Below are 12917 nucleotides of genomic sequence, written 5' to 3' on the forward strand. Positions count from 1 at the left end.
CATCAGTCCTTCTGGTTTCTGCTGAATTCCAGCTTTTTCCTGTGTGGCCTTCTCTAGTTTCTGGTTTTTTCTTTTTTCTAAGATCTCCAGTAATATTGATTGAGACCCATCCTCAATCAGTTTGGCCACACGTTAACTAAAAATAATATCTTCAAGAGATTCTATTTACAATGGGTTCACACCCACAGGAACGCAGATTAAAAGCATGCCTAAATTGCAGTATGTAATTCAATCTACCACACAGGCTACATTAATTTTAATATTATATTTTATTTAATCCAAAATATCCTTTCGACACATAAACAATATAAAAATATTGATATATTTTTACATTCTTTTCCATGAGTCTTCAAAATCCAGTGTGTATCTTATATTTATAACATCTCAATTTAGACTAGCCACATTTCAAGTGCTCAAGAGGCACATGTAGGTAGTGGCTACCATATTGGACAGCACAGTCCTATAATTCTTGATCTTGTTTACTATGGAATCCAGATCATAGGAGAATAGAACAGGGAAAGGATATAGAGTATTGAACCAAGCAGCCCAGCCCTCCATTTCTCATGTGGAAAGCATGAAGAAGCTGCCTCCTGTTTTTCCTGCTTCACTTCCCCCTCCACCTGTACCAGTTCCTGCTCTCTCCTCTTCATTTCTGCTTGCCCTATCTCCCCTCTCTCGGCTCTTTGCCTATGCCACTCACTAGACACCTAGGACAGCAAATCCCTATTTCTACCTCCTATCATTCTTGTCTTCTGATCTTGGTTGCCTCCTCTCCTGCATATCCCTCTGCTCCTTCTCTTTCCTTTCGTTTCTCTGCCCTCTGGATCTACCCACCACCCTTTCCTACTTGCTCCTCTCTCTTCCCTCATTCCTTCCTTTGCCCCTGACCCTGCTCCTTCCTTAAGCTGCCTGAGCACTTTAAGTCTCAGGTCCCTTACTCCTCTTTAGACTTCAACCCCAAAGATGCCCCATTCCACCTGATGACTCCAACTGCTTAGTTGGAGACTAGGTGCTCTTGCCAGTGGGATTCCTGGTTCAGCTGAGAACTTCCAGCAATGTGGTCACCCAATAGCCTATTGACATGGGGCCAACAGATAGCTGGCCTCCCAGTCCACAGAATCTTCTCCCTCAGGTAGGGTTTCTTCTTTAGTATTATATTCTCAGTTGTACTGGCCTTGACCACCCTCCTTCCGATAACAGAGTTCTTGTTCCTAGCCTGGTTCGGCTGGCCAGGCTTATCAGACCCCTACATTTGTTAATTACTTCTGTGCCCTGCTGTACCTGTGGTCAAACCATGGCTAACAACAAGAGCTTGGACAAGACAGAGTCTATGGCTTCTCTACTGTATTCCAGAAAGGCAAGTCTTATGGATCTGGGCAGTATTGGACCAACTGCTAGAAAGAACGTTTCATGAAAGCATGTAAACAAGACCCAGAGCTTGATCCTCCAGGGAGACCATAATTTACTTCTTCCCAGATCTCATCTTTGTCCCAAGACATACAAAACATTAGTCCATTCCAACCACTACATACTCCCTGGCAGATTCTGATTCCTACAGGAAGAAACAGGTTTCCAATGAAGTCTGATCAAAATCACACCAAACTCTGAAAGAGCTCTCTTTCTACTGATGATCAGAATTTGAGGACAATGAGGTCTAAAAGGTAGAGATACCCACTTCCCATCAAATGGTAAAAGAGTGAAATTTTATGTGGAAACTTCACTCTTGAGCTATTAAGCCTTCTGAATGTCACCAGTAGGTGGGAAAAATCTCCCTAAACACTCTCCAGCTCTATCTCCTTCTCAAGTACAAAGTTGAGTCAGTTCTGTTCCTGAACTAGAAAGCAAATCAGAAGAGTCAGGTTAAGATTCAACTCTTAGGGAACTCCTTTCTTTTATTCTTTCCATGCATAATCATCCTTGGTGATTTGGGTCCCAAATACCTCAGGTATATTTCCTAGAAGAGAGATCTTATGGCACATGACCAAAGTAGATGTGCAGAGAAGGCCAAAAGACCAAGAAGCCATTTGTTAAGGGAAAAAGGCAATGACCTTGAAGTTGTGTACATCCACCCATGTCTGGAAAACCATAGAAAGCGGTGAAAGTCCAACACAAGGGGCTTGAGATCCTGGACCTCATTCCTCCATGAGGGCCTCAGTATGCCTCACTGATTTCCTCCTTCTTTTTCTTAGATTCTTTTGATATAAGCAGGAAGATGCCAGAAGAATCCAAAACAAGTTTCTTTTTTGCAGCAATTAGCATAATTTATTAATTCATCAAGTTACTTTATCCCAAAATAATACCACAGGAAAAAATTAATAAAGTATAGGAAAGTGAAAATAGAGCCAAAGAAAATGAAGCCAGAGATTGATGCACAAATTGCAAACCATCGGGCCTGTTTTGTTTTTAGAAGTAGACCTTAAATCTGAGCCTCCTGGGGGCCAAAATGGAATCCAATTTCATTTCACAGTCACTAAGAGGGAACTAAAATTGATCACGAAAGTCTAACTTCCATAAGAAATTAGTTACTCTGGAGAGATCTCTGGAGATAACCACCACATTTCCTGTTTCCCCAGGACACACAGGGTTCAGCATGAGCTCCAGCCCTGCTAGCAGTTCCTCCGCCATTTCTGGGACCTTTCAGGAGTGGAGTTGGGTTGGGAACCTCATATATGTCATGAACAAGCCCTTTCCTTACCAGTTGCTGTCCACAGAGGCATTCTCTCCTGCCCTGGCCTGCAGGTAAAGTTTGCGACAGAGGGTTTTCAAAGAAGCTTCTCACCACTACCCTCAGGGTACACCCTCAAACCACCTCCTGCTGGCCTCCACTTGCTCTAAGAACTAGCAGAAGCTACTCTGTGGTCAATGAATTCCCCAAAGCACTGAAGCCAAGTCATGTTCTATGCGAGAAGGTCCCTTTCATCTCCATGATACATTTGTCACTGGCACCAAAATAGGGCACCCTCTGTCCCAAGGACCCGAGAGATTTTAGTGACAACCGCCATTAGCCCCAGCCTGCAGGCCCTCTCCAGCATAGGCTCAGATGATTTCATAATGCAGATCCCAGGACCAGCCTCAGAGACAGAGAGTTTTCTTAATCTTCCTTCCCTTGTCCCCCACCCTCTAAGTGTGCAAACCATGAGGATTGTCCTACAGTGGAAATGTGAAAAATAAATGTGACTTTAAAAATAAGTATTCTGTAACAGCAGATAGGATCAGAATCATCTCCACATATGGAGAAGCACTAATAGTGCCAACTGGAAAATCAGTGTCTGTGTGAATCCCTTTTCTAGATTACAGTGTGTTTAGGCAAAATTATTTCATTGGATTCTTCTCTTTACTATTCCAATGCCCTTGGCTTGACCAAGTGGCTCTCAGAACAAAGAAACTCTCGGTTTTGAGAAATGAGAGAACTGACCATCTATTAAGAAAAGGACCTCTTGAGCTTTCTGCCTCTTTCTCCAAGCAGCACAGGATGGAATTCCTGACAGTGACAAGGTGAGAGGGGTATCAGAGAGAAATGAGAAGAGTCATCAACTCAGCTGCAGCGTGGGGTGGGGGAGCAATAATGAGATGAGGAAGGAAAGTGCCTTTATCCCTACCTAAAATGTGCATTTGGAGGCAATCCCAGGTTTGCCTAAAGTCAGAGTGAGGGAAAAAATGATTAGCAAAGACACATTAATGGTAATACTGATGTAGGGAATGTGAAGGGATAAACGCCAGGAACCGTAGGGGTAAAGATTAAAATGTCTATCACCCCAGGCATCAAGGCCCACTGTGAATCACACCTTTCCTGGAACACCTTCCTAGACATTCTACAATATACAAAGCACTAACTTCCTTAGCAGGTTGTGACAGGCACTCATTGCTGTTTGCTGCTATTCGGAAGGGATGTCTATAGGGAGGGTGGGATCAGGAGATCCTCAAAATTGAAGGGGAAGTTTTATATGATTAATTTTGACTTCAGGTACTGACTCCATTCAGAAGACTTCGCAGGCAGCTGGGTAATCCCAGCCCAACCGGAAAATCACCTCAGAAGGGAGGACGTCTGTTTGTGGGACTGTGTCTGAACGTGTAAGCCTCTCTGGGTATGTGTGAAGGCTTATCACTGAGTGTACTTGTAAACACGTGTGAATAGGTAAGAGGATGCAGATGGACACAGGAGAGATGGGGGTTTTAAGGAGCCTGGGGGTCATCAAAGCAGCACTGGCCAGCAGGCAGCTGAGCTCCTAGATCTAAAGTTCAGAGGAGCAAAGACCTTCTGGAAGATGTATGGAAGCCCAAACAAGGTGATAAGTTAGGCTCCACTCACTGAAACCACCTGCAAGAGTACTTCTTCCAAAGAAAGGGTCAGGTAGACAGGGAGGGGGGACCATTTGAGCTCCCAGTTTTCTGACCTATCCCACAATGCCCTTGCTTTCATGGTTGAGCCTAGAGTTAAGTAAAAAACATCAAAACTGCTCACTGAACATACGAGATACTAGCATGGGGGAAAGTGGCATTCAAGCAGGGAGAGAGCCACCAGTGGTTCTGCACTTGTACACAGAGCTCAGCTTGACGTCTACAGTGAAGATTCCAGAAAACTGAGAACTACATTGAAAAGTCCTATGTCAATACTGATGGAGACTGTGTCCTAAAGATGATGGGATCAGAAAGTAATGCATGGAGTGTGTTCTATATCTCCTCTGCAGGGCTTCCTTCTCTGCATTTTGGTTATTCCCAAGTTCTGTCCTATGTCCAATAATTATTTGATTTTGCACATACTCCCTTTCTCATGATTTTAACTACCATGCATATGCAGGTAACTGTCTTCCTTAATCTCCCCTCTAGCTTCAGGCCCAGATATCCAAATGCCTGCTATATATCACCACCTGGATATCCCATAGAAACCGCAAATACAAAATTTACCCAAACTAAACTTATAATCTTCTGCCCCTCCTCCTTGTGCTCCCAATTCTGAATAGTGACATGTGCATTTACTCAAGGCATTCTAGCTTTCCTCTGCAATCCTTGATGCTGTCTATGAAACTTCTCAAATGTTATCTCCTCCTCTTTGATGTAACTGCTGCTCTAGTTTGGACCCTCACATTTTAATTGGAATGTTGCAATAGTCTCTCAACACATCATCCTGAATGCATCATACTGAGTTTCATACAGCTACTAAGATTTCAACAATGCACTTCCGAACATGTCACCCTGAGCCTGGTGTCCAGGTTCCACTCCAGTCACAGCATCCGTCCAATCTTAGCTCCCACCACTGCCACTTCCCACTTCTCATATTGCACCCTAATAGTGTGCTTATGGTTCCCTCACCCATACCCTGAATCTATGCTCTTTTACACCACTCTGCCTTTTCCTGGAACTCCCTTCCCCTGCTTTAGGACCCTTCCTCTCACCTCACAGGGTACCCCAGATATGTTTTTATTGCAGTTATGAGGATATCCGCTGGTTTCAATCTAGGGCTCACCCCATGAACTCTACCCCTCAGAGATAAGAACTAGAATTGGGAAACTTGGAAGGAATTGACATGCAGTGATCCCTGGTGAGCTAGTTCTTGGGAAGGAAGATTCTGAAGCAGAGGAAGAAGTTAAGAAATGACCTTATTCTATGGAAGTGGAAAATCTCTCCAATGACTTGGTCAGATGTCAACAGAATGTTCCACTCTTCAAGATTCCATCACATCCATTATGTGACAGGTACTTCCCAAGTCCATGAGATAGCTAGGGTATGAATGGCATCCCAATGTCACAAGTGGGTGTTAGCAAAGGGAATTTCCTTTAAAATCCTATAGAAACACAAGTCCTTGGTCAACATTTTTAAACCCTTCGAAGGGAACTGTGGATGGTCCAAGTGCTGCAAATTAGAAAACTATGCTGTATTAATCATTCTGACTTAGCCTATCTGTGTGGAAGCCTGATTTTAATAGCCAACACTTAGAAAGTGCTGGGTGGGTCAAGGACAAGATAGTGCAGGACAGAATTGTGCCATGAACCTGGAATGCAGAACATTGTTCAAAGACCTCTCACTAGAGTACCCCACACACCAACTTCAGTCTTGGCATGGAGATGAGGAATAAAGCTACTGCCATATCAAAAGAGAAAGGGTCAGAGAGCTAAAAATGCAGGGAGGAGCAAGCACTGCCAAGGAAACCCAGGTTTCTAAAAGGTTTAACATATGACCCAACCAAGGATATCAAGAAGCAAGACTGACCCTCTGAAAAAGAGAAACCAAAATCCCATTTCCTTAGCCAAAGCAGTATCTCAATGGAAGAAACATCACTTCAGCTATATATTTTTCCCAATATCAAATCATCTATATTTCTCACCCATATTAAAGGAAGAAATTCACACCAAGTGCTTTCATATAGCTTAGCCTTACTCAAAGCACTATGGCAATTCTTATTATCCCAAGTCCTTTCATCTTCAGGGATTCCTGGTTTCCATATTTGTTAAAAGAAGAGTTAATCAAGCAAATGTGATCTATAAAGTACCTTGAGATCCTGGTACCTGAGACCCCTACCTTAATGTGAAAGAGAATTCAGGATAGCGCTAAAAGGATCTCAAGCACTGGAGGACAGAGCTGGTTGAATCCTGCCTCTGCCATTTTCAATGTGTGACTTCAAGATACTTAACTCCATTGAGCCTCAGTTTCCTCCTCTGGGAAATGGGGAGAATATTAGTGCCTACCTTTGGGGGCTGTAGAGAGGACTAAGAAAGATTATGTATATAAAGTGCTTAACACAGAGCCTGCCAATGAGCGAATGCTCAATAGATACTGAATATTTCTGCTATTATTAATAATGACTCAGTGATGATGTTATTGGTGTTCTGCTCTTTGCTGAGCTCCTGGTGTTCTGCTCCAGACCACTTATTCTCAATTAATTATGTTCCTCTCTCACCAGAAAATCTCAAAATTCTCCCATGAGTATATGCCTTACTTGAAAACTACCATTTGCAAGAACCAGTGTCAATGGGATATGTGTTTGCATATGGACAGTATGAAGGCACAGCAAAGGTTTGGAATCACTGGGCAAGACCAATGATTTATCTGACCCCCTAAGTTAACAGTTTGGCTCAAACACTGATACCAAAGTCCTACATAATAGCAAATGTAAAGATTGCCTGGGGATTGTGTATGGATGAAAAACAAATCACATTGAAGAAAAGTGCCTTCAAATATGGATCATTAGTATTTGTAATTCACCTCTAAATTAACTACATTATAACAAGATAACATCCATGGGATGTTAAAATTGGGAAAGTTTCTTTCTAGCATGTCTTAAGATCTTGAGAGATTTGAAAATACATTTATCTGTCTTCTGTTGTAGGGGAAGGTGTCCCCTATGATGCTTTTCCTCCCACATGGGTTCTCCGATGGGCACTGAAGTGGGAACTGTTGTTGAAGTCTTTGCCACACTCAATGCATTTGTAGGGTTTCTCCCCAGTGTGGATTCTCTGGTGAATAATAAGACTGGAGCTCTGGTTGAAGCATTTCCCACACTCTCTGCACTTATAAGGTTTCTCTCCTGTGTGAATCCTCTGGTGGGTAATGAGGTTAGAACGATCTCGGAAGTATTTTCCACACTCGAGGCATTTATAGGGCTTCTCTCCTGTGTGCACTCTCTGGTGTGTGATCAGCTTGGAGCGCTCACTGAAGCACTTCCCACAGTCTTCACACTTATACGGCTTCTCCCCAGTGTGAGTTCGCTGGTGGTTAGCCAGGGTGGAGCTCTTACTGAAGCTTTTCCCACAATCAGCACATTCATATGGTTTCTCTCCAGTATGAATTCTTTGGTGACTAATGAGGGCAGAACTCTTAGAGAAACTTCTTCCACATTCAGAACACTGATAAAGTTTTTCCCCTGAGTTGGTGCTGTGTGGTCCAGGAGAATTCAAGTTCTTACTGATACTGCTTCCATTTTGAAATTGTTCCAGCGATTTCTCCTCTATAGAGTTCCTCCAGTGAACACTAAAGGATGGACTTTGGCCAAAGATTTCCTCAGGTTCACTACAGTGGTCAGTATTTCCTCCCAAGTGGATTCTCTGATGTTTCAGAAGGTTTGAGCTCTGGTTGAAGCTTTTCCAACATTCCCCACATTTGTAGGGCTTTTCCCCTGTGTGGATTCTCTGATGAGTGACGAGATTTGAGTGGTCACTAAAACTTTTCCCACATTCAAGACATTTGTAGGGCTTCTCTCCAGTGTGGATTCTCTGGTGGGTGTTGAGGTTGGAGCGGTCACTGAAGCTTTTCCCACATTCAAGGCATCTGTAGGGCCTCTCACCTGTGTGGATCCGCTGGTGAGCAATGAAGTGGGAGCTCCGACTGAAGCTTTTCACACATGTGTCACACTTGTAAGGTTTCTCTGGCAGGTACAGACCTTGGTGATCGATAAGTTTTTCTAAGTCCTCTTCAGAAGAACTTTTTTCCCATTGTTCCTGTGAGGGATTTCCCCATTGCCCTTCATCTTCATTTTCATTTTCACTGTCTTCCCCCCAATCATGAGGTTGGCAAACATCTTCTGCAGTGCATTCTGATAATACTCCAGGCAAATTCTCAAAAATTCCCTGCTCTGAAACCTGGTCTTCATCATCATGCTTCAACTCAAAACCTAAAAGAATGGACAGAAACGCAGTTTTATTCATTTATTACCCAGCATTTATTTTGATATCTATCCTCTATCTTGTGAATGTGGTTAACATGAATTTCTATCTTGTATTTTGTGAATGTGGCTAACATGAAATCAATCAAGTTTTAGCATTTCTGACTTACAGACCTGAGGAATGGAGTCTGGGACATGGTGACCTCACAAAAGGAGGCATGCGGCCCAGTTCAGGCAGCTAGCAAACCAGACTCCCTGGCTAACTGTCTTTTCTTATTATTCAGTAATGAACACCTCCTTCTTCTAGTCAAGAGTATTCAGTATATTCTGTGTCATATGAGATTAAGTATACTCTATAAAGCCCAGATGCATCCCAGAAAAATCTAGACTGACTGCTTATCTCATCTAGGGGATCACACCAGACCAGAAACTGGATAAACAAAGCAAAGCACAAATCATATTCCCATTCAATCATATTCTCTCAGTTCAATGACAAAAGATGTGCCAAGCGCTCATTCTTTCTGTGTGCTTGCAGACTTCGTAGACATCCAATTACTCAGGCTTACCAGTGTCTGGGGTTTTAGGACAGGGGGTTGAAGGTTTCATGGCATCTTCATCTGCCATCTCATCCCTGGCCTCCCGGTCATCAGCCTCACTACCACACTGCCCAGAACTGAGGAGACCTCCAGGCTCCCTGAGAGTCCCCATGGTTCTGACCGCAGTTCGAGCCCTCATCAGAGAGTCCAGCTCCTCATAGAAGGGGCACGTTCCCGGTGGGTAGGTGCTCTTGGCTTTCCGATAGCTTCGAAGGAGGTTTTTGAATCTGTAGCGACACTGCTCCAGTGTCCTCAGGAAGCCCTGTGCACACAGCCGCTCTGCAATGGCCCGGTACACCTGGCTGTTCTGGTGACATGTGCGAAGCTTTTCAGAGAATGGGGACTCACTGAGAATTGCCAGGAAAGCCTTGGTCTCCTCGTAGCCCCAGTGCACACCTGCTGTCAAGAGTGAAGATTTCAGAGCTGTGAGATTTAATGAGATTTGCCTAGGTCATCAGGGATGAAGGTCGCCTACCCTGTTAAACACCTAGAACACAGGCATCTCAGCAACTGTCCAGATGCCTGGGTCACCAGCACACCTTGCTTCTCAGGGGTATGCTAAGAAGGTGAGTCAGAACTTCCCACCCCCACTCTCTTCTAAGAGTCTAATTAACAGTGAATGGGGGAAGTGGACTTGGCCCAATGGATACGGCGTCCGCCTACCACATGGGAGGTCTGTGGTTCAAACCTGGGCCTCCTTGACCCGTGTGGAGCTAGCCCATGTGCAGTGCTGATGCGTGCAAGGAGTGCTGTGCCACGCAGGGGTGTCCCCTGCATAGGGGAGCCCCAGGCACAAGGAGTGCACCCCACAAGGAGAGTTGCCCAGCGTGAAAGAAAGTGCAGCCTGCCCAAGAATGGCACTGCACACATGGAGAGCTGACGCAACAAGATGATGCAACAAAAAGAAACACAGATTCCTGGTGACACTGATAAGGATGGAATACACAGTGAATGTTCCTCACAGAGGAACAAACAGCGAATGGACACAGAGAGCAGACAACTGGGGAGGGAGGTAGAAGGGGAGAGAAATATAAATAAAATAAATAAATCTTTAAAAAAAAACAACAGTGAATGGAAGGGCTTAGGTGGCCATATTATACCAGGTGACTCCACTCTGCTGGCTCCAACTGATAGGCTCAGAGAAGGGCCAATAATTGGGATCCATGAGAGTCTACCTATATCTGTTCAATAAATATCCTCTGTTTACTCATCTAAATCTCTACCTAAGAGAAAATAAAGCTCTAACCGTTCACTAGATCAATTTCAAATTCCTGGATACCTCAAGGTAGTTCAGACTTCCTATCAAAGATATCTGTTATCTACCCCCTCACTAGATCACTTTCAAATTTCTCTTCAGAGTATGCCTGGTTTGCTATTGAGGTATTCCAGGTTTGCCTCATCTCTTCCATCTAGCCTCAACTGCTACCACAGCTAATATAAGTCTACAGTGCATTGAATAAGAGAGATCTGGGTTCAATTTCTGGCTCCACCACACCCTGGATCAAAAACCTTAAGGAAATATTGCTTAATTTCTCTGAGCCTATGTCTTCTTTGCTTTAAAATGGGGATAATACCTACCTACTTCAAAAGGTTGTTGTACTCATTATATGAGACAATAGCCATAGAATACATAATACCATAGAGTCCCATAATATATTATACACCACATAGCATGTTCCCCTGCCACTACACATGTATACATTTTATCTTTCCAAATAGCCTTTAAGAAGGGGCTGTTTTACCTTTCCAATATGTTACCCAGCCCCTAACTCAGGGCCATGCACACAGTAGGCTTGTAGTAAGACTTGTTATCTGGTCTTAAGCAGCCAAGATCCTTGGGCATACTTCTCCTTCCTATAGAAGTCTTCTAGCTAACTGTCCTGCATCCTAGACCTGGTCACATGGTATCCCTCTCCCCTCCCCATTCTTCAAAGTTATGACACTTAAATGATTCAACATTGGCTACAGAACCAAATCTAACATCATTCCTGAGATTCAAAGACCTGAAACATCTGGTCCCACTCAAACTATTTGACCTCATCACTTATTCCTAACCAACACATACGGCTATTCCTGCCAAGCTGTTCTCTTTACTATTCTTCTAGTACATACTATGGATTCTTGACGCCAAAGCCAACAACAGGGGAACGGTAGAGGACAATATGGTAAACCACCTCAATGGAATAGTCTGCAGCAAATAAAATGGACAATTATGAAGACTATAGAGACACTGACTATGAAGACTTGCCAGTTTCACAGCTAGTAAGTGGCAAAGCCAGGAGTTAACACACATAGTCTGACTCCAGGGTTGAGACTTTGACCGCTATTGATACAGCTTAAGATAGTCACTCATTCATCTACTCACCAAATACTTCTCAAGTGCTCACTTTGTACCAGGTACTGTACAGGCAAGATGGGTACAAAGGAAGGACATAATCCCTGACTTCAAGTCTAGTTACATGCAAAGGCATAACCTAATGGGGGTGGGGGGAGGGCTGTAGATAATGTATTATGATCACAGCTATGTAAAAATGATGTTTGTATGAAGACTAATACAAAAAAGGAACACAGAAAAATGGAAATGGTTTGACCCAGATGGTAATATTCTGGATAAATTTTTTCATTTTTTGATGTTCACTATTACTGTCATATTAAATATTTTTTAAAGGAGGAGGGTGACCATCAAAATAGTCCTCTTAGAAAGAAGTTGAAACTCTGTTTGTTTTATAATTAACAAACACTGTGGAATGTATGGGGGCCCAGAATTTAATCTAATTCCTTCAGATACATTAGGAAAGATTTAAGATTAGTTCAATATGCAGAAAATCTCAATTTGATGTTAGAAAAAGATGCCCAGATTAGAAATAAGGACACCTGGGTTTTAGTCTTATCTTTGCTGCTACTAACAAAGAGACCTTGGAGACATTACTTAGCCTCCTTTGGGCCTTATTTCTTCCATATGTAAATATGGGCAGTCACTTATATCACCTCCAAGATCCTTCCAAATCTAACACTCTCTGATTCACTCCCATTCTTTGGCAAAGATTGAAGCTTGTATTAGAAATCTATACATAGGGGAAGGGCCCAGAGGTTATACTTCTGCAGTAATGCATTATATCTCAGGGACTTAACAGATTCTTAGGTTATCCTCGAACCTCTCCTTTCTTTATACTATGGCACTTTTTATCGGAACCAGGAAACCAGGAACATCATGTTTTTTTATTTGTTGTTCCATTATTAAAAGCCCAAGGCAGGGGAGAGGGGTAGGTGTGGTGATAAAGAGATAGCATGAGGTTGGCTTGTGATGATGGTACAGTCAAGTATCTTGACTGTACTGGTGGGGACACAAAAACACACATGATAAAATTGCATAGAGATATACACACACATACACAAATTAATGCATGTCTAACTAGTGAAATCTGAATAAGCTCTGAGAATTGTACAAATGTCGATTTCCTGGTTTTGATATTATGCTATAGTTGTGTAAGATGTTAACATTGTGGAAGGCTGGGTGAAAGGTGCATGGGTCCTTCCTGTATACTTCTTTGCTACTTCCTGTGAGTCTATAATTATTTCAAAATAAAAAGTTAAAAAAAAAAAACAACTGATGGAGACAGATTTTGAAGGCAAGCACTCTGGCTTCAGGGCCTATATTCTTAAATACTATGCCACAGTGCCTCATATATTTTATAAGAGGTACACACATAAGATGAAAATATAAA

The 12917-nt window shown here is 42.9% G+C and overlaps 1 protein-coding gene across 7 annotated transcripts in view; it reads right to left on the minus strand.

Annotated features, from left to right (window-relative positions):
* Positions 1 to 246: 246 nt before the first annotated feature.
* The window catches only part of ZSCAN20 (zinc finger and SCAN domain containing 20), a 59867-nt gene continuing 47196 nt past the window's right edge, over positions 247 to 12917 (minus strand). For 6 of the 7 annotated variants that reach the window (XM_058303938.2, XM_058303935.2, XM_058303936.2 and 3 more), the window contains 2 exons: positions 9163 to 9591; positions 247 to 8605 (listed from right to left, as the gene is read on the minus strand). In XM_058303938.2, the coding sequence (XP_058159921.1) occupies positions 7338 to 8605; positions 9163 to 9591 (1697 nt within the window). In that variant the 3' untranslated portion in view covers positions 247 to 7337. The remainder of the gene's footprint in view (positions 8606 to 9162; positions 9592 to 12917) is intronic. The other variant, XM_058303939.2, reaches the window with a different exon arrangement.

The sequence above is a fragment of the Dasypus novemcinctus genome, chromosome 9, assembly GCF_030445035.2.
Source record: "Dasypus novemcinctus isolate mDasNov1 chromosome 9, mDasNov1.1.hap2, whole genome shotgun sequence".
Lineage (NCBI taxonomy): Eukaryota > Metazoa > Chordata > Mammalia > Cingulata > Dasypodidae > Dasypus > Dasypus novemcinctus.